Genomic DNA, 25,901 nt, shown 5'->3' on the forward strand with positions numbered 1-25,901 from the left:
TAATACACAGACCATCGATATTACACTCTCATGAACCTGACAAAATGTATGTTGAAAAAGCTTTCGATTTCCAGTTTTTTTTTTGGTTGTGTGCACGAAGTAGAGGGTGATTCTCACGAATCTCTAGATGCCATTGCAAACATTGGTTTGACCTCTCCTTAAACGTAGACTTTGGAGCATTTTAAGCCGAACCAGCCAGAATCTAAATTAGTAAATCATGCTTCTAAATTAGTAAATTATTGCATACAAAACGGCATGTTCTATTGTATCTCTCCGATTAGTTTAGTAGACATAACTTCATTACACATAGATAAAAGTCTTGGGACTACAAACGAGTTCCACAACTAGCATACGGTTTTCATGATACTTAGCAACTTACATCATACTTGACTCTTATTAACCGACACATGTTCTCTAGATACTTACTCAACCAAGACCATTCCACGATCTTGTTTACTTTACTTAGAAAAGCGTGGGATGATGAAATCAACAAGCAGACCCATTGGCTCCACCTCACACTCCTCGCCGCTGTCATTTGGGAGTGAGGTGAGCACACGAGTGCAAGACACTTTGAGGAATGTCACCTTCTTCTTGTAGACTATCTTCACCTCCAAAAACGGACCCCCCTTCATCGTCCCGCTTCCAGTTATCATCACGTCTCTTAGCCCAACGTAGCGTGACTCAGGACCTGACGGGCCTTCGTAAAATCCCTGCCACACAATAAGAAAACTTTAACATACATATAACTAATCAGTGAGATAGAGAAAGCTAGCACTGTATCTCATCTCTAACAAGCTCAAACTCAGGATTGAACACGTGAAGTCTCGCTCCCACCGGTTGCTTCCTCAGCAACTTAGACGCCTCTTCCGACGTCTTAGCCTCAATCAGTTCCCCTTTCATGGGCACACGAGGAATGAGAGACACAAACGGGGGAGGCTTGTGCACACATCCCACATGTGTCCAGTCCTCGAGCTTCGGTAACCCTTCTTTCAAAGCGTACTCGAGGCATTCTTTGAGAATCAGCGTGCTGCGTCGCTCATCCACTTCTCTCTGCTTGGATTCAGGCTTGGGAGTAGCGATCTCCACCAAGTACTGAAGGCAGTCTTGGATGGTGAACGTGGAGGGCGGCGGATCCTGAGCGGGCTCGTTTTTGCGACCAGCATTGTCAACCAAGAACTGAGCAGAGTAGGAAGTGTACTCTCTGTCCAGGTTAGCTACCATACGAGCACTGCTTATCAGACAAACTGCGATCATGTCGGCTCTTTCAGCTGCATCTGCAACACAAAAACAAACCTTTAATCTTTTGAAATATTTCTTCTTTAAACGAGGGTAACAACAAGGTATCAGTCAAAAACCAAATCACACTCTTTTATTAATGACAGTAAAGAAAGTAACTTTTTTTTTACCATGCTCTTCTTGGGCATCCATGGCTCGTTGGCAATCTGCGTGACAGTGTTGAGACATCTTCTTAGATCTGAAAAAATTGCATGACAAAAATTGTTCAATAACACATTCTCAGAGTAAAAGCTAATAAAGATGAACCATTTTTCATAAAGTTGATAACTTTTTCTTAAGAGGCGTTTCAGATGGGAAGTAAAAGCAGACAACTTTTTAAGTATGGAGACTGTTGGTTCCTACAAGTAAAGAGAAGAGACCAACAAAACAAGACCTAACATTGTTTCAAGTTCGGACATAAACAAAACCCTAATCGATCGAGCGAGAAGTCAGAGAATAACACAACAGCTTATTTAAACCAAACTAAAGAAGGATTAAGCAGCATCATTCATTTCAAGTTAAAACCCTAATACGTAACTAAAGGTTCATCCTTTTGTTCTAAACAAGTCACAAAGCATAATCCTTGAACAAAACAAAGCAAGCTTAACAGATCAAGAAGAGAAACACATTGAGAACGTAAGTTACCGGAGACGTGAAAGAGAGAGACAACAAGCGGCGGGGTTGAGTGAGAAGGTAATGACAGCTACAAAATTGCACTTGGCGTAACAATTTATAGAAAGTTCTAGAAACCTCCACTTCACCTCTTATCACTCTCAAAACGACGACGAATTAGGGAGCTTCTTTAATACGCTGCCGTTTAGATGCGGCCAAATCTTGTCTTTGATCCTTACTTTCTAAAATCAACCGAAGACTGCCAAGTGGGCGATGCATTATAAGTACTAAATAATACACTCCGGTTTAAAGACAAAGACATGCATTTTTTTAAGCGATAATAATGATTAATACATTATACTTCCCTCTGTAGACATTTTATTATTTTCAGAAATATTAAAAAACACATTAAATTATAATAATAAATGCAACTTTTTCTGTAATTTTCAATTTTCAATAACTTTTAATTAATAATAATTTAATAAAATCAATTAATTTTTTTAATATTTTTGAAACAAACTTTTTAGAAAAAGTAAGGGAGGGAGTAATATACACTCTGGTTTAAAGACAGAGTCACGCATTATGAAGCCATGATCTCATTACTCTTTAGCGTTATAAATAGTAATTACTAATTTTTTGCGCCATTATACAACTCATTCATTTTGTAAATAAAATCCCATTTTGTTCTCCGTTTTGTTTGGATCAAATACAGGATGATGAGGAGGAGTTCATTGGCTTTATATTCTTCATTGATTATGTTCCTTCTCTTAATCTCTCGGCCTTTGCCAATTTCATCTCATGAAAATCATGGAAACACAGCCCAAACGTTAATGACGACATCCTGGAGACGAGGTTTTGGACAAAACCGCGAGTCCCTTCGAATTTTCATTAGGAAAGGTGGACGTGGTGGTGGTGGTGGTGGTAAGGGTCGCGGTCTCGTCCCTAAGTCGGCTTCCACTCGACCTTATCTTTCGATAACATTTGGTTTCGGTTCCACGGTCACGAGCTTGATTTTGTTTATGTTCTTCGCTTTCTAGTTTCGTAATTTGTGAGCTTCAAGCGTTGTGAAAGTTCTTATAAATTGTAATATGGTGTATTGTTTTTCTTTTCTTTTTCTAATCATGTGAGCTGATCATTGTAAAATCCGGGAAAACACACCAAAGTTATCGTGGCTTATATATGTAATTGTTAATTTTAATCGAAAGCAAAGAAATTCTCCTTTTTGAGTTATATATTTTTAGAATTTGAATTCTCTATTAATTGTTACGACTTACGGTGATAATCTTCAGATAATTGTACTTATTCATATCTTACTAGTTGTAACATTGGGGTATGTCTCAATATGATTTAGTCCAATCAAATTGTACTTACGATGAATTTGATATGTACAACAGACTACAAGAAATATTGTAATAAGAGGTTTACATCAAATTTGCAACCTACGATGTATATCTGAATATTATTATGTAATCTTTCTCAATCTTAATGCGTGCGTTTTCTCCGGCAAACAAACGTATAAAGAAAGTCGTGAAAAGTTACCGGAGACGTGGCTCGTGAGTCGTGAGCGAGACAACAGCAACGGTGGGGCTGAGTGAGAAGGCAGTGACAGCCACAAATTGCACTTGGCCTAGCAATTTATAGAAAGTTCTAGAAACCCTCCCAAGCTCCACTTCACCTTTATCACTTTTAAAACGACGAAGATTTGAGATTTTCTTCACACGCTGCCGTTTATTTGCTGCCAAATCTTTTCTTTCTTTTTTTCACATTTTTCGTAATCAACCGAAGACTGCGAAGCGACGGTACATTAATAGTTTAATACTAATATACACTCGGGTTTAAAGACAGAGTCACGCATTTTAAAGTCAATAATTTCATTAATGATTATTAATACATTATAATATACACTCCGGTTTAAAGACAGAGTAAATATTAATTCTTTGTCCCCCATTACACATCTCATTCACTTGTGAATTATCCCATTTTGTTCCCCGATTTGTTTGGATCAAATACATTATCCACACCTATTATTTTGATAAACACACAAATGAGGATTTCACTGGCTTTATATTGTTCATTGATTATGTTCCTTCTGTTTTTCTCTTTGCCTTCACCAGTTTCATCTGAAAATCAAGAAAGTACAGCCCAAACGACGACTACCTCTTGGAGACGAAGTCTTGCACAACACGGTGACTCTCTTCGTGTTTTCATTAGGAGACGTGGTGGTGGTGGTGGTGGCAGGGGTCGTAGTAGCCGCCGTCCTGTCCCTACTGGTGGTGGTGGTGGTTCGTCAGCTACCACTCGACCTTCTCTTTCCATCACATTCGGTTTAGGTTCCACCGTTGCGAGCTTGATGTTGTTGATGTTCTTCCCCTTCTAGTTTCATACTTGTGAGCTTCAAGCCTTGTGAAGCTTTTTATAAATTGTAATGGTGTGTTTTTTTTACTAATCGTGTGAGCTGATCAAATATTGTAAAATCAGGAAAATACAAAATTCATCGTGGCTTGTATATGAAACTGTTAATTTTAATCGAAAGCAAACAAATTCCTTTGAGGTATATATATATCGACTTTGTAATATATATGTATGGGTATATATACTGCGACTTTGTTTTGGCTAAAAATATATTTCGACTTTGAATACTCTGATTAATTGTTACGACTTAAAATGATTATCTTCAGACAACTATTCATACGTACCTTGCTAATTATATCATTTGGAGTATGTTTCAATGGAGTTCAATATGATTTAGTCCAATCAAATTGTACTTGCGATGAATTTGATATGTACAACTGATACGACCATAAGAAACAATAACAATAGGCGTACATCAAATTTTCAGCTTACGATATATCTGAATATTTGTAATCTTTCTCAATCTTGGACTAGGCAATGAGTTTTGGAGAGGGGAATAATTTCTGACGTCGTGTGCACCAACTAGAGACTTTTTTTTTTTCTCGGATAACTGATATATTAATAATAAATATAAACATACAAGACCCAAAAGAAGAGTAGTGCAAAGCTTTAACAAAAAAACACTGAGCCCAACATTGGCCCAAACAACATCAGATTCCACGATCTTAATACGTGTAACGGCAAGACACGGAGAAGACACGTGCAAGCCACATCTCCACGATCTTCACCGAACCATCCACGCGTCGCCATCTTCCACCGCATTCACCGCCATGCGAAATCTACGCCGGTGAATTCACCGGCCATTCACCGTAGCCACCGTCTCCCACCGGAATCATCTCGGGAACATGAACCTCCCTCATCTATTCCGACTTCAGACTTCTCCACCAAACCAAACAGAGCATTTTTTCACCGGAAACCACCGGGATGTCAACCTCAACCACCGAAACAAACCCACCTCCAACGACTGTATTGGACGTATTGGGCTTCATCGGCTACGCCACCGAGTTTTAAAGAGCATCCATCGATTAAAATCGAGATCTCATCCAAACCCGTTAACGTTTCATCATAGCAATAAACTTCAATCTCGATCGATCCACCAATCAAACTCTTACTATCCTTCCGGAAAGGATAACAAACGACGAAAGAACAGAAGACAAACACGACACCAAAGTCGGATGATTCAACCAAGAAGGTCGCAAAACCACCGAAGTCAAAGCTGGCTACACCGCATCGAAGAGACTACCATGTACCAGAAGCTATGTTACAGGTCAGGAAGGAAGAAGATATGAGGGAACCACCACGAGTTCTTTTTCTCTCTCAACGTTTGTAAGAGAGAGAAGAGAGAGACTCTACCATTCCCATTTTTTGATTATTGGACTTGCACCAACTAGAGACTAAACGTATCACCACAAATAAGAATTTCAGATAATTAAAATATATTAGTTTCATTAGTTTTGATGTATATGTAAGAAAAAAATCTCATTCTTCTGTCAAACAAGAAGAGTTCTTGGTGTGTCTTCTATACTTGTATTGTATAGCATTATTATTTTAATTGAAAGCTAATAAATATAAAATTTCTCCCATAACTCCATAAGATGAAAATCATTTTTTCAACCACATCTTGACATTGTAATCTTTTAGGTATAGTTGGAAACAGCTTGTCTTGACATTGTAATCTTTTTCAACCACTAATTATTTTTTTTGTTGGGTCAAAAGTCTTAAACTAGTTCTTAATTATTGATTTTCTCTATTGGTGATATATACATAATCATTTTCGACCTGTTGGTACTACATATTACATATATACACTGAATGCCACAAGAAGGGTACCTCATTTTTCTTTAGATCAAACTTTGACTCGCGGGGAGTGTGGAATGAGGTTTAGGATGGTTACTTGTAACGTGGTGTGCACGTATAAACGGATTAGGGTACTTCAGACTAATCACGATCTAATGTAGCATTACTGGCCACGCTAATAAGAAAGCAAGAGTGAATCAGTTTTTTTTTTTATCAAAGCAGATTAGACTGATCATTACTCAGAGAACATATTCCTTCCACTATTCATGTGGGGAGAATCTAACTTTACCCCACAATAGCTGCTTTTTGCTTTTTGTTCCATCAGATTTTTCAATCTTTGTTCTGTTTTATGAGTTGTAATGTTTCACCTTTAGGTTTTCATCTCTCTTTCTCTTTGTGCAGATAATAGTCCTATATATATTCTCACTTCCTCAGTGGTTATACTTACAGATCATCTCCAATCAATCTTATCTTTTCATTACCGTCTGCAATGAAGAGATACTATCGAGATTTGTTGCTCATCATCACCATCATCTTCCTCTTCATCTCCTTTGCTTTTGCTGAAGAACTTCAATGTTGTTCAGACAAAACAGACTACTTGGTTCACAAAGGCAAATAGTTTGCTTTCAATACTTGCTGTACAACTTCTTACATAATATTTTAACTGACATTTTTTTTTTTGCTGTTGCAGAGAGACCAGCCGTTGGAGTAACTAGCAGCAAGAGAAATCATGGAAGAATTTCGGAGGTGAGCAAGGCAAGAGGCGTTTATGGAGGAGGGTCACTTGTCAGACCTACAGGAAAGAAGAACAGAGCCATGTCCTCCATGACCAAATCTGCTTCACTCGCTGTGCTTCAAGTAACAGCTGCAATTCTAGTCCATCTTTTCTTCCACTGACAATGCATACCCCTACTCTATGTGCAAACTGGTTTTGTTGCAAAGATCCAAAATTTATAAATTTGCTCTGATCCACAATCATTAAATATAGGGGTTTGCATGTTTAATAAGGATATGGAGAGTTCTGTTCTCTCTCTCCCTCTCTCTCAAATGAATCTAATTCTGTGTATAACATAACCTTATCTATCATAATATGTTGGTCCTTTGCATCAACACAACTTATGTGAATATAACAACTTTGATGCATAAACATTTTGCAGCGCTAATAACCCAAACACAGTAGCCAACAACAAGTGTATAATCTCACCTTCAATTTTGCATATTATAACAAAAGGAACAGTCGAACCATACACACACAGTTTTAAAATCTCTTTAAACACATTACAAATTAACTTATTTGTTGGATACAAAGATTGAACAGTTTTCAAAGAACAAACAGATTCTGATCAAGCGGAGTAGTAGAGAGGGCGTCTGGCTTCATCGAAATACTCTTCTTGGTTCTGGAACACTATCACGTAAAGCGCATAGATTATCCCTGGTACGTATCCTAAGATAGTCAGAATCAAGCAAGCCAAGAACTCCACCTGCAACCACATCCAAGCTCCATCAATCCCTTTATTAGGTCAGAGAGTTTGAGTGATCAAACAGAAACTGATCATTCCCTTTTAGCTTCACTCCAACCATTAGTCATTTTTCATGGAATCACCAAATTCTAACAAGCCTACAAGCGAATCTAATTTAACTACAGAGACTTCTTAAGAGACTGAACACAAAGTGACGCATCAAACAATAACAGACTTTCAAGAAGTTCTGCGATTCTACTTTAAGGTAGATAAGCAGAAAGTGAAGGGGCTCTTCTAACATGAGAGTTGAAAGAGATAGCTTACAGTGCAACAGCCACGCCTGAGGCAAACTCCTAGAGGAGGAAGAAGGATGGCAATTAAGATCTCGCACAAGATTTCGCACTTGCTCGGCATTTTTTATTAGAGAAACAGAATCTGTTTGTGGAAAATGAATTCTATTCTCATTAACCGTCAAATGTAGCTTACATGGAGTTTATATACACTTGCGTTTAACTATAGTAAACCACACATAATAGAATTGAATCTAATCTACTCTAAACCGGACTAAACCGACCATATACATTAATAGCCTCCCTCAAGATGAAGGTGCATATATATTATGCAAACCCATCTTGCGTATATTGTCCCGGAAAGGAGTAGGATAAAGCGCCTTGGTGAGAACATCTGCAAGTTGATCACCAGTACGAACATACATTGTCTTGAGAAAGCCATCTTTCATCTTCTCCCTTACCTTATGACAGTCATTCTCTATGTGTTTGGTGCGTTCATGGAACACCGGATTGCTTGCAATATGCAAAGCAGCTGTATTGTCACAGTAGAGATAGGTAGGAAGCTGAAAAGGTAAGCGGAGATCAGTCAAGACTTTCACCACCCAAATCATCTCCTTTGTAGCCATACACATCGCTCTGTATTCAGCCTCTGCTGAACTACATGACACAGTGTCTTGCTTCTTCGATTTCCAAGAAACAAGAGAATCTCCAACAAACATTGCATAACCGGTAACTGATCTTCTAGAGTCTGGACATCCATTCCAATCAGAATCAGAATAACCGCGCAAATCAAAATTAGTCTCTGTACCATAGAACAATCCAAGACCAATCGTGCCCTTCAAGTATCTGAGTATCTTGTGAACAGCTTGAAGGTGAACATCAGTAGGAGCCGCCGAATATTGAGCTAGCTTGCCAACAGCAAAGCAAATATCGGGTCTCGTAAACGTGAGATACTGCAATTTCCCCAGCAACCGTCTATACTGTTTTGCATCCGTAAGCAGAGTACCATCGTCTTGAGATAACTTCTGATTCGGTTCCATTGGTATTGATGAAGGTTTACATCCAGAGAAACCGGTTGATTCCAGAAGATCAAGTACATATTTACGCTGACAAACAGAGATTCCTTCAGCAGATCTTGCTATCTCCAGACCAAGAAAATACTTAGGAGCTCCCAAGTCACGTAGCTTGAACGCAGCACTTAATCTCTGTTTCAACTCATTCACCATATCATCATCGGTACTGGCGATGAGTATGTCATCAACATACACCAATATTACCAAGAACTTCCCATCCAAAAGCTTCACAAACATCGTATGATCTCCAGTGCAAGTCTCAAATCCAAAATCTAGTAAAGTTGTGGAGAGTTTTACAAACCACTGTCGAGATGCTTGCTTCAACCCATAGACTGATTTGTGTAGACGACACACTGCTGTAGGAGAAACTTCCACTCCCTTTAGCTCAGAATATCCTGGCGGTAACTTCATATAAATCTCTTCCTCCAAATCTCCATTTAAGAAAGCGTTAGAGATATCAAGCTGTGTCAACTTCCACTTCAACTTAGGTGCAACAGACAACAAAATCTTCACCGTAGCCATCTTTGCTACCGGGGAAAATGTATCAAGAAAGTCTATGCCCTCTTGTTGAGTATAACCCTTAGCGACAAGTCTTGATTTCTTTCTCTCCTCCGTGCCATCTGCATGATATTTGATGGTATATATCCATCGACAACCAATAGCTTCTTTACCTGATGGTAACTCAGTGATCGTCCAAGTCTCTGTTCGTTCAAACGCATCAATCTCCAAACCCATGGAATCACACCATACCTTATCCTTCAAAGCCTCTTTGGAATTTTGTGGAATTGGTGCTTTAGTAATGATATTAAGAAAAGCATAGAAAGGCTCAGATATAGAAGTATAAGAAATATAATTTGTGATGGGATATGGAGAAGTAATATGAGTTTTATCAGTAGAAGAAGAAGTATTATAGCAATGATAATCCTGCAAATGAGAAGGTAATTTCCTTTGGCGAAGAGATTTTGATTCAGAAGAGACCAAAACCTCAGAAGATATCTTATCTTTTGAGAGACAAGTATCAGAAGAAGATTGTGGTATATCAAAATTTGCAGGAGAAGGAATATGAGGAAAGAAAGTCTTAGTATCCTCTGATATGGTAGAGGATACAAAGGGGAAAATATCCTCATAGAAAATGACGTGTCGAGAAATAGAAACCGAGTGTGTCTCTATGTCTAGTAGCTTATAGCCTTTATACCCGTGGGGATAGCCTAAGAAAATACAAGCTCTAGCTCTAGGATCAAACTTAGTTCTATGACTCGACGAGGTTGAACTATAACAAAGACAACCGAAGGTTTTCAAGCTATGATAATCTGGGACTTTAGAAGTAAGTTTCTGATAAGGTGACTGATCTTTTAAGACTTTAGAAGGTAACCTATTGATCAGAAAGGTAGCTGTTAAGACACAATCACCCCAAAACTCCAAAGAAATACCAGATTGGAACATAAGAGCACGAGCCACATTTAAAAGATGCTGATGTTTTCTCTCTACTACTGAGTTCAGTTCAGGAGTTTCAGGACAAGAATGATATGCTTTAATACCCTTTTTATGGTATAAATCAGTAAAATTGAGTTCATTAGCATTATCAGATCTAACAGAACAAACTTTCGATTTATATTGAGTTTCTACCATCGAAATAAAACCAGGAAAGACATGCAGAACGTCAGATTTTTGTTTAAGTAGATATACCCAAGTTGCTCTACTAAAATCATCAACAATTGTCAAGAAAAATCGAAACCCTTCTTTAGTTGGAACCGAAAACGGACCCCATGTATCAATGTGAATCAATTCAAATGGTTCACTACACATGTTTCGACGAGACATAAAAGACAAATGTTTCTGTTTTGATAAATGACAAACATGACATGGTTCATGATTTTTATTTCTTTTATGTTTAGGTAAAACCAATACATCAGACAAGAACTCAATCTTAGACATAGATGGATGGCCTAATCTTTTATGCCAAGTGGCCGAATCTATATGTAAACTAGAACAAGCAGGAGACATACCTTGAAAAGATAAAATATCAAGCGAACAAGGTAAATTCAGAACATATAAATTTGCCATCTCAACACCTTGACCAATCATCTGGGCCTGAGTACGATCCTGGATAAAACATTCATCAGCAGTAAAACTAACTTGAGAATGCAACGTTTTAGTTAAAACACTAACACTCAACAAGTTAAATTTAAAATCCGGAATGTATAGAACATTGTAGAGAGAAATCGCATCAGTCAATTGAATAAAACCAGTTCCTTCTATTTTGACCGTGTAACCATTTGGGAGAGTAACATAAGTCTTATCTAAAGTTTCATATTCTAAAAATAAAGACCTATCATGAGTAACATGATGACTAGCTCCCGAATCTATTACCCAAGCTCTAAGAGACACACTGGTTTCTTTAGAGGTAGATGAAATTAACACGTCATTAGTAGAACATTTGAAAGTGAGAAATGTACCAGTTATCTGTGAGATAGAAGGTACGGAATGTGAAGACGAGACCATGTTCCTTTCGGATATAGGACTAGGAGTTTGGAGCTTGACACTGTTTAACTCTGGTGCAATGACAGAAGAACCTTGGAGCTGACCACTGAGGTACGCAATCATGTGCTGAATCTGGTCTTTCGTCATGCTGTTATCAGTCTCCTTCATCTGAGATTCCTGATGACCAAGCGTTGCGAGATTGGTGTTCACCGTTTGTTTGATAGGCTTTCCACGTTGAGGATGTCCAGGTGGATAGCCATGGACCTTGTAACATTTATCAACGGTATGACCAATACGGTGACAGTGAGAACACTTCGGCTTTTGATAGCCTCCCTGAGCTAACATGATCTGGCCATTATCTGGATTAACAGATTGCATCTGAAAAGCTACAGGAGTAGGACTTGCCTTTGTGTTGTTTCCAATCAATCTCTGACTTTCATCTTGATCAAGCATATTATAGATGTCATTGAGCTGTGGACGCGGCTTCATGTTCAGTATCTGACCACGGATGTTGTTGAATGAATCATTCAATCCCATAAGGAACTGAATGATTCGACTCGTTTCAGCATCCTCAAGCAATTCCTTCACTTGATCACAGTTACATTTCTTCACAAGAGACGATTTCGTGTTAGCAAGTTGCTCCCATAACGTCTTCTTCTTGGTGAAGTATGTAGATAGATCTGAATCACCTTGCTTGAGTGTCATCACAGCCTGTTCAAGTTGATACTTCCGTGGTAGATTATTGACTTTGAAACGCCTGAACAAATCATCCCACATTTCTGCTGCATCTTCATAATAAAGGATACTATCATAGATCTCCTTATTAACCACATTCAAGAGCCACGATTTCACCATGCTATTACAACGACTCCATATCTTGAAATAGCGATCATCAACAGAAGGTCTAATCAAAGATCCGTCTACGAAACCTAACTTGTTCTTCGCATCGAGACTAATCTTCATCGCAATTGACCAGCTATTGTAATTCGTTCCATCAAGAGTATGAGAGACAATAGATAGACCTGGATGATCGGCTGAATGAAGGAAGAAGGGACTATGAGTACTATCATACGATTCCGTCAGCATCGGCGTCGAACTAACTCCGTCGCGAATCACCGAGCTGCGAAATTGCTGATGTTTTGCGGAAACTTCATCAGGTTCGTCGCGATTTGGTGTGATTGACCTCGTACGAACCTCAGAACCTTGATCTTCATCGTTGAAGTTCCGATTCCTCTGTTTTGCGCCACGCTTCACCATTGTCGACCCGATCGAGCTCAACGGAGGGGAATCAACCGGTAGAGAATCGATTTTGAGGTGAATCGGAGCTGGAAAACACTCAGAGAATCGAGAAATCACGAAGAATCAACAAGCGAAGCGAAAGATCGCTCTGATACCATATTAGAGAAACAGAATCTGTTTGTGGAAAATGAATTCTATTCTCATTAACCGTCAAATGTAGCTTACATGGAGTTTATATACACTTGCGTTTAACCATAGTAAACCACACATAATAGAATTGAATCTAATCTACTCTAAACCGGACTAAACCGACCATATACATTAATATTTTTCTCAGAAGATGTACAACAAAACGTTTAAGAGATAAAGACTTTTTATCTTTATTATAATGAAGTTTGACGGAGATCTTGAAGAGACAGAACACTGATAGTTGTTTGTGGTTACAAAGTCAATAACGAGATCTGAACCGTTCATTTATAGATGTTTTTTAATCGTACGGCTACTGTTTACTTCTCGTGGTATCACTTCTAGATACTCCTTTATTTTTTCCAGCCTCCACGTGGATTATATAAGTAACACGTACAGAGTAATATTGTGTAACGTAACACACACGATCACTTCTAGATATTTTGAACTCTCCCCTCAACCGTGTGACATGCGTAACTAGAGTGGGCCTAAAAGGCCCGTCTTAAGTTTAAATCTGGACTTTGATTACAAAAGATTATACATGTGATGAGAGATCTGTGATGCATGTCCGTGCGTGCGTCGGTGCGTGCCAATAGTGAAAGAAATAATCAGTACATGAAATTGCCATACTTGAATTACATATAACAAGGAATCAGATAATTGCAACTTTATTGAGTGGTTACATAAGTAAACAGTTTCAAGTGAAAGACATGTTGTATGGACCGACAGATAATCTCAAGCTGAGTTGAGTGGAGCACTGTAATCCTGAGTTTCCCCTTCACGGTTCTGGAACACGATCACGTAAAGCGCATAGATTATCCCTGGGATGTAGCCTAAGATAGTCAACACCAAGCATATCAAGAACTCTACCTGCAACACCAAACAAAACCAGAGTGAACACAAAACCATTCAAAACTCGGTTACCAAAACAAAAGGAAAAGGAGAACTCTTACAGTGCAACAGCCACGCTTGAGGCAGACTCCAAGAGGTGGAAGAAGGATCGCTATTAAGATCTCGCAGAAAACTTCCATATTGCTAGCCATTTTTTCTCAGAGATGACAAGAAACTGTTAAAGATTATTTGATCTTTTATAATGAAATAATGGAGAAGAGAGAACATTAAAAGTTGCCTCTACAGGGATCCAGTGAAGCGCAATCCACGCTCCTGAAAAGTCAGCTACGAGATCTTCACCGTTCATTTATCGAAATTAATTTTAAATCGTGTGGCTTCAGATACATACCGACATCCCGTGAATCACCTTACCCTACCTTCTTTAGATATTTTTCATCCCAACGTGGTTTAGTTTAGACAGACTGGGATTTGTTTGAAACGTTGTCGTAGCAATAAGCTATGCTTGGGTTACTTGGGTTGAAAGCTACTTTTATTTGGCAATCGAAATGGCCTCTTTTTCATTGCTTTAAGTAGAGAAATACAAGAAGCAAGTCGTTACAACAAGAGAATTATAGGAAAGCAGAAGAGGTGGTTTCTTAGCACACAAGGAAAACCAACTCTCTTCTCATCAACAACAATAAGCAAATAACATCATCAAAATAACACAAAAGGAACCATAAACAAGTAAAGTTTAGCATCACCATTATTTTCTTCAATTTGGAAGGAGTAAAATATCAACCGGCCGGTTGAAGTCAGGCTTCTTGATCTCCAACAAATTCTTCAAGCTCGAGACACATCTCGTTATCTCACTGTTTGTCAATGATATACACCCGGATAAGTCCAAGTACTCTAGGTCGGAACATCCTTTACAAACCGAGGTAAGGCCTTTAACAGTCAGTGTACAGTATTGAAGCTCCAAGTGCTTCAGCCTAGGCATGTGTCTCCCTATTATTTGAGCCTCGATGTTACCGTATCTTGGAAATGCAAGTATATAATCAACCGGCGCTACAATTATAGACACGTTGGGACCTTGCCGAGGAAACAGGTTCCGTTTTAAGATCTCTAGGTTCGGGCAATGCCTCCCCAACATGGACAGAGCCTCGTGAGATATACAATAAGAGTAGCTTACATCAAGCTCTCTAAGATTTGGACAGTTTGAAGCTATCTTTGCCATTGATGCATCAGTGACGTGAGGGCAGCTATTAATCCAAAGCACCTCTAGTTTAGGGCACCTGCAAATGCAAATCACATGACAAAGCATATGAATTATGAGCATAGTCAAGTGAAATATAGACATATAGCTCCCAAAATTTAAAAAATAATTTACATAAAAATAGCTCTAATTTGGAAAAGTTTATTTTTTTTATTAAAAAATAGTTTCTAAATTGTATAAAAATACTTTCTAAATTGTTTATAGCCCCAAAATCTCAAAGACCACTCATTATTATGAATACTCATATGTTCTAACTTCTAAACGTAATTAAGCAACAAAGTTCATATCTAAATTAACCTCTCAGCAACGTAAGATAGAGAGCGATCTGTGCAGTGTCTGACACGAATCTCTGTGAGGCCTCCTTCGCTCCAGTCAACGACGGATCTGAGGAAGGCATCAACCTTGTCTTCAAACTCGGGAATCCACCAGTTGATGGACTCCGGGAATGACTGAAACCGAGTTTCGAGATCGAAGATCGTGTTGAGTGACGGTTCATGGCATGTGTTCATCCAAGTCTTGCAGACAAGCATCGGTCCCATCCATCTTTCTTCCTGGCTAAGGCGTGAGAAGATGTCCAGAAGACATTCCCGAGTCATCTCAGCCCAGTTAGGACCGAGTGTCAGTGCCATCCCGCCACCGTGGTTGACTTCCATTAGATTTAAAGCCTGAATAGAGACTTTCTTCAGGCCGAGAAAAGCAGTTTAGAACTCAAATGTTTATTTAGACTTTTATTGAAGCTACTCTTATTTTAACATACTTCCAGTTGACAATTATTTTACGTTAACCAATAAACATTTCTTGAAGGGAGAAACACTAGTTCCAATAAAATAAAATATTATAAACTTAAGAATAAAATACGTGCAGCCAATGACTATTTTCTTTATTAATTTCCATGGATGATCTTTATAGATTAAAAAGATACTATCAGAAGTTGACCCCCCAAAAAATATATTAATACAAGATATGAACCCGTTGCAATATTGTTTGATTTTTAATTTAATAAAAATTTATTTTATGATTGTTTTTGGCTATGTTGTTTGAAATTTAATTTATAATTAAAACTTGTTTTCATACATAAGTTCAAATTAATATTTATATTTTATAATTATAGTACAAATATGAATTGTTATGAACTTTGTACTTAGGATTATAGAAAATATTATACATAAACGTTTAAACTGAACACAACCCAAAATAAAAAATTGAACGAAAAAGTAAAAATAAATGAAAGTCAAATACACCAATCAAGTCAAAACATTATACATGTTCTTATGTACTAAACTAATGTTTTATTAAATAAGTCTTTAAAATTTTATTTTGTTAGGATTTTTTTAAAAAGGAAAAAATTCTATTTAATAAATCTCCTTTTTATTTGCAATTAAAAAAATAAAACAAACTAATATTAAATACTATTTTACAACATTTTTAAATATTTTAGAACACATAACCTATTACAATGATCTTCTCTTTAGCATTTCGGAAAAAACAATTGCTATCGAATAATTATTTTTAGTTATTAATAAATAATTCTAAAATTACTATTTTTTACGATTTGTATCAATACTAATTTTACACTTCTTTTGTTGATTAAATAATATTTAGTATCATGTTCATCCTCAAATACTCTATTAAAAATAATATCAAATAAATGTTTACGATTCTCTTTTGGTTAGAACTTAAAAATATGATACAAATTTCTTTTGTTAAGAATTTTTTTTATAAAAAAAAAAAGAAAACAACTATCAAATATTATTTTACAGTTTTTTTTGGGGTTTTAGAAAAGGAAGTTCATATTACATATCTTTTACAATTATATTTTGTATAGGATTTAAAAAAAAAAAATTTCTATCAAATAATTATTTTAAGTTAATATTAACTATTTTAAATGTTGCCATTTTAAGCATTCATTTTTTTCAATATCACTAATATTTTTACATTTTTTTGTTAATTAAATATTTGTTACTATCATGTTTTCATCATTAACTATTTTGAGTAAAAGTTACTATTAAATAAAATTTTCAATTTTCTCTTTCAAGATTTTTTTAAAAAATAATAATAATTGGTTAAATCTCTTTTATTTAGGATATTAGGAAAAGAAGAATTTATTTTCACGTAATGGCAATTTTTATTGACACATTCACAATCTAATTTTTTAATTGACACAATGTCACAATCATATAAGGTAAAATATTTGAAGTTAATTTTGGTTTATATTTTTTAACACAAAATTATAAAAAAGTAAAGTTATTTAATTATAAGAAAAATAAGATTATTTTATATTTTCATTTTATTTAGACTTTTAAAAAGGAAATTAATTATTTTATAATTAGTTTTTTCTTTTAGATTTTTATACAACTATTTTATTTTTAATAGAAAAAGTTCTGTTTAATTATTTATATTTTTTGTTTTATACATACAAACGCATATTCATCATATTCACACATAATCATGTACGACAACAACTTCAAAATTAAAAGTTACTAGATCTTGACCCGCGCCTCCGCGCAGGTGTTGGATTTAACTTGCGTTCAATGTAAATTTATAAAGCATTGATTTTATAAAATGTCCATTTATATTTTTATGTTTTATAAAATATATTTAGAGTAGAATATATTATATTATAATATAGATGTTCGATAATAGTTTTTTATTTGTACGTAATATTATATTTATAATTTTATAACTTGATGCAATTTGATGTAATTGTAATATTCTTTTTTTTGATGAAATTTGAAATTTATTGATACTGTAAAAAGAATGAACATATAGATTATGAGAGCATATAGATTTTCATCGAACATTTTGATACGACCCTGATTTTGGTTTAGTAGCCCATGGTTTAATTTAATTATTTGATTGAACCTAACCATATCCAAGTGGTAGACAAGTGGTCTTAGCTTCAGTAATTTTCTCCATATCCACGACCCCCTTTGATCCTCTTTTACATCCCAAAATGAATTCTGCCGAAGTAAGTACTGCTGTATCCAAGAGACCCAGAGGGAACTTGTTCTCGATAGGATCCTCCAAATTAAACTCATAGCAAACACTTTCGACGAGTCCCGAAGCTTCCTTATTCCTAGTCCTCCTTCTTCTTTGGGACAGCAGAGATCATCCCACGCCACCTTAGCCTTGTGAGTCTGATTTGGTGATCCGGACCAGAGGAAAGCACTACACATGCTCTCTATCTCATCTAGACAAGCTTTGGGGAGGATGAACGCTTGACTCCAAAAATTCACAATGCTTGCAATGACAGATTTGATCAATTGAAGCCTGCCTGCATAGGATAGACATTTGTTCCTCCAAGACAGCATTCTTCCACGTACCTTGTCCAGTAAAGGCGCATAGTCTTGTTTAGACAGAGCTTTTGTAGTTAAAGGCATGCCCAAATACTTCACAGGCAAGCAACCAATCTTAATACCAATCCTCTCTGCATCCTCTAGCATAGGAGAGACACTGCCCCCGGTTGCAAATACTGATGATTTAGTGGCATTGATGTACAGACCCGAGATATTAGCAAACTGCTCCATTACTTCCAAGATACCCCTTAATGAACTGAGAGAGCCATCGCTGAAAACTAGGATGTCATCGGCGAAGCTGAGATGTGTGAGCCTCACTTCCCGACATTGCGGGTGGTAATCAAACTTCCTTGTCGCTGCAGCCTTATTCAACATCTTCGAGAGAACATTATTTAAGATAACATACAGGTACGGAGAAAGGGAACAACCCTGTCTGATACCTCTAGCGCTGGTAAAGAAGCCTTCCAAGCTACCATTCACTGAGACTGAGAAAGCCGCTGTAGAGATACATACCCTTATCCAGAGAATAAACTGCGCAGGCAGACCCATCGCTCGCAACACAGACGTGATAAATGACCATTTAACCGTGTCAAATGCCTTGGAGATGTCAAACTTAACGGCAGCTCTATTGGAATTTGATTGCTTATGATACCCATTAACAAGCTCAGAAGCTAGCAGAACGTTTTCCAGCAGCAACCTCCCTTTGATAAACGCACTCTGATTCTGTTCAATAGCCTCGGGGAGAATAGTCTTAAGCCGACGAGCGAGCACTTTCGAGATAACCTTATAGAGAAAGTTACAGCATGCTATAGGTCTATAATCTCTCATGGTCTGTGCCTCCTCTGTCTTCGGGATGAGTGAAAGGATAGTAGCATTAACTCCAGTGGGTAAGAATCCAAATATAAAGAAGGATTGCACTGAGATGATGAACTCGGCTCCTACAACAGGCCAAGCCGCTACAAAGAATTCCTTGGTGAACCCGTCTGGCCCTGATACCTTGTCGTTCGGCAGAGCTTGCAGTGCAGAGATGATCTCCTCAGCGGAAACAGGGGCTACCAGCCCCGCAGCAGAGCCTTCAGAGCATCGATAGGTTAGTAAATCTTGCAGGAAGGGAAGGGAATCTTCTTCGGTGCCCTGATCTTGTACTTGTAAAAATTTCTGAAAGTACATGACCGCTTCCTTCTTGATATCTGCAAGGTCTGTGAGTGTTTCTCCAGCTTCATTAACCAGACTTTTGATGGTATTTTTTGATGATCTTGTCTGAACAGCTCGGTGGAAGAATACCGTATTCTGATCTCCTGCACCCAGCCACCTGACGCAAGACTTTTGTCGGAAGAATTTTTCCTCAATGGCTGCCAATTTGTTCCATCGTTCAGTTGCCTCTGCTGCTGCTGCAAAGGTTGCAGGAGATGGATCTTGTAGTGCCATATTTTGCAAATGACACATCTCATCATAAGCCAGTTTAGTTCGAACAGGCAAATCCCCATAGTGGGTCTTGTTTAACATCCGTAAATCATATTTGAGAAGCTTCAGTTTAGCTTGGAATCTACTCAGAGCTGCTCGAGAATGATGAATAACCTGAGTAGAGTCCCAAACACGCTTGACCGTTGGGAGGAAATCAGTGTGTTCCGTGAGATAGTTGAAAAACCGGAAAGGCTTTCGCGCATCATTTGGAGAGCCTGATAGCTGAACAACACACCTAGCATGATCTGAGATGCCCCCTGCCTCAAAACGTGAAGATGAAAGAGGAAAATCTCTGAACCAAGCCGCGTTGATAAGAGCACGATCCAGCTTCTTACCTATCGGATCCTCATCCCGCTTATTCCACCATGTAAATAATGCACCTGAGGAAGCCATATCCACTAGATTACAGTCTCCCACCAAATCTTGAAACTGCCGCATCCCTAGCTGCGATGCTTGACTACTTCCTCCTCTCGAGTGCTCAATTAGGGATAACGTTGTATTGAAGTCTCCAATGACAATCCAAGGAAGATTAAGATGCATATAAGCTGCCTGAGTTCCACGCAAATCTTCCCACAGACTTCGTCTCTCCACTTCACAGTTAGAAGCATACACTGCAGAACATATAAATTGCTCTCTACTCTCTGGAATTTGAACAGCACACGTGATGACCTGTGCACTGCTATGTAGCTTGGTAACAACCGCCCTCTCCGACCAACAAAACCAGATACGGCCCAGGGGATTGAACTCGTAGTTGGCTATGGAAGCCCAACCTGGTAATGCCTCTTATATTAACCTATTGATGTTTTTGTTTATTTATTTAAAAATGATTTCATTTTTTACAGTAAGTTTTTATGAATTATTATTAATTTTATGATATTTGGTTAATTGGTTTTCTTGAAAATTGTATTGTAGCAGATTAATATATACTATATATTACTGTTTGTGTTTTTATTTTCAGCAAAAAATAACAACAATTCATTGTAATTAATTTAATTTTTTTTATTTTAAGTGAAGTGGAAGATTTGTAAATAAGAAAGAAATGCAATGGCTAAATGTGTAAATAAAAAGAAATATTTAATCTGCTATCCGTGTTTCCAAACAATTCTCATTTAATCTGCTATCCAAGTTTTCAAACGACATAATCGGTAAATGAGAAAGAAATACAGTGACTAAATATGTAAATAAAAAAAAATATTTAATCTGCTATCGTTGTTTCCAAACAACTTTCATTTAATCTACTATCTAAGTTTCCAAACAGTACTGAAAAGTACTTCAGTTTTAATAATATAGATGTTATCATCATAAGATGTAATAAGGATAATAAAAAAATGAATTGTATCAAGAAATTAAAAGAAAATATTCAGGTAATACTTTTTTGTAAATACTATTGTGTATTGTAAAAATAATATGTCGAAGCTTAACCTAAATATATATGTGAAATAAATAATATACAATTAATATATATATGTGGTCATAATTTTTTAATATACAATTATTTATTAAAAAAGAAAGTTAGTTACTTATACGAAAATAATAAGAGTACTTTTACTATTTTCTTTTAATTATGCTTTAAAAAGCTAATATCATTTATTTTAAAGTTAGTTTTTCTTCATGCTTTTATTAAATAATTTATTATACTTCTAGGATTTTACAATTTGTTTTTTTCTAGCATTTGTTTCTTAAAAGTTAATATTTATTTTTTATAATTCTATATCTTTAGTATCTTTTAAAACAAACATTATAATAAAAATAATAATAATAATAAGACTATTAACTAATATATATAATTAATTTTGAAGGAAAATCCTTTTTATTATTAGGAAGAAATATTCATAGATATTGTTTTGTTTAAAATTATAAACTAATAATAACTTCAATATTTCACTTGATATGATTGCAACATGTGTCAATAAAAAAAATTTAAAATTTGAAATGTGTTTAATAAAAAGAAGCCACTTTTAAAATGTGTTTAACATCTTATGATTAGGATTTAAAAAAGGATAATTACTATTAAGAAATATTATTTTCTTATTTTAGTGTATATATTTTTGATTATGAGATAGGTTAACACATATCACATTTTTAAATATATAAATAACATGTGTCACAATCATGTTAATTAGCAATTTTGAAGAACCAAGCTCAATATAATCTTTTATAATTATATTTCCATTAAAGTTTAGAAAAAGAAAATTATATTAAATAAATTACTTTCAAATCTTTTTTTCAGGATTTTGAAAAATGAAAATTTCCAAAAGCATTACTACTAAATATTTTTTAAAGATTATTTTTAAAAGTAGTTTATATACATGTGTTTAAATAATTTTTAAAAGTAGTTTATTTAATTCGTTTTAATTATCTTATTATATATTTTTAACATTATATATTTAAACACATGTCCCAATATTTAGAAAGAAAATTACTATCAAATAATATTTTGCAATTATCTTTTGATTAAGATTTTACAAAAGGAAAGTTACTATTAAATAATATTTAGAATTACTTTTAATAAAATTCATTTTTGTTAATATCTTAGTATATATATTTGTAATTATGAGATTGATTAACACATGTCACAATCTTAAAATATATAATTGTCATGTGTCGCGATCATGTTAATTAGCAATTTTGAAAAACCCAAGCTTTATATAATAAGATATGTGTCATGAAAAAAAAAAGAATTTCAACATATATCATGAAATGTGAATGAATTTATCTTAAAAAAACGAATAACAGAATGTTTGTATAAAAGTAGAAAATACCAAAAAAAGTTAGTGCTCAATCCACAAATTAAACTGGGAAAGATTAAATTTAATGCAATATATCATTCATTTTCTGACCTTTCACAAGTATGATTAATAATTTTGTTTGGCAAAATATCTAATAACTCAGAAAATAGAAAAATAGTTTCAAAATAACATTAAACAAGTGTTTGTGACAAAATAGTACATAAATATAAACAAAACTGTATCGAGAACAGTTGCAACATGATCTATTTGATTTGAGAGTTGATAATGACATCACTTTGTTTAAAGAGTGATTGAGTCTCAGGCCGTTCCAAGTAATAGAGATTTTAATAAGATCATTGGAGGTAATTGTTTGCCAATGAGATAAACATCATTATCAACTGATTGCATAGTAAGAGATGAAGAGTTTTTTTTTTTCAGATGCTTCGATTGCAAAGATTGCCAGAGAAATGGTAAATAACAGTTTATTGGACAAGAGTTATAAAATCTTTTTCTCATCGTAAACTTTTTCTATTGTGTTGAATCTTTTTTTTCATATGTAAACTCTTACTCTTCTAATTTGGTATCTTCTATGGCAAACACTAGTTTGGTTTTGTTCTTTCCTTCTCGTAGATTTGGTCGTTTGACGCAATGTCAAGGAAAATGAAATCATGATGTAGATATTCCAAGAGAAACGGAAGATTTAATGAGTGGAAAGATAACAATCTTTGGTGAAAATACAATTTAATGTCAAAGGCAATTTTGTCTAGGTAAATTTAGAAGGTTGGAAGATAATCAACTTCAAAGATCTTCGTAATAACAAAAAAATCATTAAAAATAATGATATTTTGACCAAAATCTATAATAATTAATACATTTTAAAAGAATTTGTAATTTACATTTTAATAATTAACTTATTGACCAAAATCTATAATAATTAATAATTAACTTATTTTGCAAAATCGAGAAAGTGTTATTGCAGTTGTAACCCTCAAACTAATTTTTAAAAGAATTTGTAATTTACATTTTAATTAATGAATGAACTTTTTTGAGAAATATTTACTATTAATATTAATTAATAAGGGTTGGAGTTTTTTTTATAGTTGTAACAGTAACAATACAAGTCCCTTCAGAAAATCACATAATAGTGAAACTTATATCAAGAACTAACCCAAATAAAGGTAAACGTAGATGACTTCTAGACCCATTTAGCGACTAAAGCCGAAGTGGTAGAAGGGGAAATAGAAGCAAAGAGCAGGAAGGATTCTCTTCCCAGTAGAATATAGGTAAGAAAGTAGCCAAAATTTGAGAAACTAATTGGAGACCACATGAAATGGCCCAGTCGTATTAGGTCATACTTGTGGAACAACCCAGCCGGAAAAAGAATTAAAGAAGATGGCATTCAATGACCAAAAGATGGAGCAACGATAAAAAACACGATTAATCTTGCTTGTCGTTTGTTTCAGTGGACAAATCGGAGATCCCACAGGAGGGCTATTGTCAAACTAGAGAGAGCTAGAGCCTCAGTCTAGCACTTGCTTCAGTTGGATTCTGGTACCTAGAAGCCGTGATTCGGTTCTTGAACATGAGCTCCCTTCAAATTGGAATACTTTAAAGGTACTTTTAAAAAAAAAATCATTTAATAATATGATTTTAAATAATTATTATAAAAAATTATATAATTTAATCGGCCATACAATACTTAATAAATACAAAATTGCATTAAAATAATAAAACTATTTTTATTTTAAAACAAAAAAAATTCCTTCTAAGACTACGAATTAATCCTTTTTTTTTGTACAAAAATATCAATTATCCAGTTTCTTTTTGTTCTAATGAAATTTTATTGCCAACAAAATAAAAATTAATTAATGAATAAAGTAGGGTTTTTTTAGCTCTTTACACAAGTATGACTCGAATGCCCTAGCTAGTGCAGCTGGAACCACCAGACGATGAGATTCCCGGTGCACATGGCGCTCCGTCGACAGTTCTTCAGCACATCGGTGAAAAGTGCAACATGTGAGAGGTTGCTCTCCGCTCTCTCCGAATTTTATAGGCAGAAGAATATTAATTTGTCACCAAAGCCGTCCCATAAGATCTCTCCACACGTCAAACCCGTTACTATACCAATCTCATTACGTTCCATTTTCTCCGAGTTTAGGTGGCAGAACAATCCTTCCCTGGTATCATTCCTACAGTATGCTACGTCTGTCGATGTATCCTCACTTTCCTCGCTCAGTCTTAATCCCAACTTTAAAGATACTGTGTCCTGCCATGCAGCTGTCCTCCATGTTTTGACATCACATGGAATCTCGTGTCACGTCCCTAGGATCTTCATATCCATGACAAAGATGTGCCGTTCGGTGCAAGAATCTATGTTAGTTGCTGATTTCTATAGGAGGTTTAAGTCTCAGCTTACCCCCAAATACTGCCACGCATTGTTGGATTTATTGGCAAAATATGATGTGGTCGTTGAGATGAAGAAAGTTTATACAGAAATTTTGGAGAAAGGTATGGTCTCTTCTCGGGGTACTTACACACCCAATCTCATGATTGAGTCATATTGTAAGCGTGGATATGTGGTTGAGTCGAGACAGTATCTCTGTAAGATGATTCAAGCTGGCTTGGCTCCTGATCTTGTCACGTTTACATCTTTGGTTCTTGGTCATTGTAGAAGACACCATGTGGAAGCTGCTTTTCATGTTTTCAATGAGATGGTAGATCATGGGTGTGCACAATGCTATGAGAAGCTCATATTAGAGATCTGTGAAGTTAGGAATCTTGAAATGGCGGAGAGGGTGTTGGATCAAATGCTTAAAGAAGGAATAATTCCAAGTGATAGTGTTTTTATTACCCTTGTTAACCGTTGGTGCATGCTTCAAGAGTATGGAGAAGCTGTGAAGATTGTGGAAGATATGATTCGTTGTGGTCACTTACTGCCATTTGAGTATTGCAAAACGTTGGTTTACAGGTTGTATGACGTAGGAGATAAAAGGAGAGCAGGATCACTTATAAAGAAGCTGCTTTGCTCTGGCTTTTACCATGATGAACTTGCTTGTGAAAACTGGCTTAACATAGGGCAGAGCGGCTCGTTGCTACACCTTCTCTTTTATGAGTTGCAACCATCTTCTGCTTTGTTTTTGTAACGTTGACGAAGAAACTATATGTTAAATAATTGTTTTCTTACGAGTTTAAAATGTGAGCACTAATTGAGTTTAAAATTTTTGTTATTGAATTTATTTTCCACAGTTGTTGACACTAAAAACAAATCACAAAAACATCCAACATCAAGTAACTATGGTAGCCACTTGTACGCCCAACAACTAAGAAGAAGAAGAAGATAGTTGTTAGATTATTGTGTCTCAAGTCTCTAAGTTACCTTCTTGATGTTCAGACATCATTCCAAGTACTATTTAGAAACAAAACCATTTATAGACTAAAGGATCTTTTTGTGAAACAAATTAGAAAAAAAGACTAGGATAGCAC

General features: G+C 35.7%; 7 protein-coding genes across 7 annotated transcripts; 3 read left to right on the forward strand and 4 right to left on the reverse strand.

The window, feature by feature from the left end:
* Positions 1-281: 281 nt before the first annotated feature.
* Positions 282-2,024, reverse strand: BNAA01G06470D (protein HEAT-INDUCED TAS1 TARGET 1). The gene is made up of 4 exons (XM_048780878.1): positions 1,921-2,024; positions 1,407-1,474; positions 793-1,274; positions 282-710 (listed from the first exon to the last, which is right to left on the reverse strand). The coding sequence occupies exons 2-4, from the start codon at positions 1,462-1,464 to the stop codon at positions 459-461; spliced, it is 792 nt and encodes a 263-aa protein (XP_048636835.1). The 5' UTR covers positions 1,465-1,474; positions 1,921-2,024; the 3' UTR covers positions 282-458.
* A 248-nt stretch (positions 2,025-2,272) lies between these two features.
* LOC111199966 lies at positions 2,273-4,376 on the forward strand. Its single transcript, XM_048780887.1, has one exon. The coding sequence runs from the start codon at positions 3,932-3,934 to the stop codon at positions 4,262-4,264; it is 333 nt and encodes a 110-aa protein (XP_048636844.1). The 5' UTR covers positions 2,273-3,931; the 3' UTR covers positions 4,265-4,376.
* A 2,080-nt stretch (positions 4,377-6,456) lies between these two features.
* On the forward strand, positions 6,457-7,221 carry LOC125609454. Its single transcript, XM_048780914.1, has 2 exons — positions 6,457-6,707; positions 6,788-7,221. The coding sequence occupies exons 1-2, from the start codon at positions 6,587-6,589 to the stop codon at positions 6,991-6,993; spliced, it is 327 nt and encodes a 108-aa protein (XP_048636871.1). The 5' UTR covers positions 6,457-6,586; the 3' UTR covers positions 6,994-7,221.
* A 70-nt stretch (positions 7,222-7,291) lies between these two features.
* On the reverse strand, positions 7,292-13,313 carry LOC106393811 (UPF0057 membrane protein At4g30660). Its single transcript, XM_013834498.3, has 3 exons — positions 12,968-13,313; positions 7,881-7,970; positions 7,292-7,577 (listed from the first exon to the last, which is right to left on the reverse strand). Exons 2-3 carry the CDS (start codon positions 7,968-7,970, stop codon positions 7,440-7,442), a joined length of 228 nt encoding a protein of 75 aa, XP_013689952.1. The 5' UTR covers positions 12,968-13,313; the 3' UTR covers positions 7,292-7,439.
* A 105-nt stretch (positions 13,314-13,418) lies between these two features.
* On the reverse strand, positions 13,419-13,986 carry LOC106393646 (UPF0057 membrane protein At4g30650). Its single transcript, XM_013834349.3, has 2 exons — positions 13,779-13,986; positions 13,419-13,695 (listed from the first exon to the last, which is right to left on the reverse strand). Exons 1-2 carry the CDS (start codon positions 13,866-13,868, stop codon positions 13,561-13,563), a joined length of 225 nt encoding a protein of 74 aa, XP_013689803.1. The 5' UTR covers positions 13,869-13,986; the 3' UTR covers positions 13,419-13,560.
* Positions 13,987-14,191: 205 nt separating this feature from the next.
* Positions 14,192-15,821, reverse strand: LOC106372341 (putative F-box/LRR-repeat protein 19). The gene is made up of 2 exons (XM_013812541.3): positions 15,227-15,821; positions 14,192-14,948 (listed from the first exon to the last, which is right to left on the reverse strand). The coding sequence occupies exons 1-2, from the start codon at positions 15,580-15,582 to the stop codon at positions 14,429-14,431; spliced, it is 876 nt and encodes a 291-aa protein (XP_013667995.1). The 5' UTR covers positions 15,583-15,821; the 3' UTR covers positions 14,192-14,428.
* Positions 15,822-24,385: 8,564 nt separating this feature from the next.
* LOC106355705 (pentatricopeptide repeat-containing protein At5g65560) lies at positions 24,386-25,561 on the forward strand. The gene has a single exon (XM_013795607.1). It carries the CDS (start codon positions 24,386-24,388, stop codon positions 25,559-25,561), a length of 1,176 nt encoding a protein of 391 aa, XP_013651061.1.
* The last annotated feature ends 340 nt before the right edge of the window (positions 25,562-25,901 follow it).

Source organism: Brassica napus, chromosome A1 (assembly GCF_020379485.1).
Source record: "Brassica napus cultivar Da-Ae chromosome A1, Da-Ae, whole genome shotgun sequence".
In the NCBI taxonomy this organism is placed as follows: Eukaryota; Viridiplantae; Streptophyta; class Magnoliopsida; order Brassicales; family Brassicaceae; genus Brassica; species Brassica napus.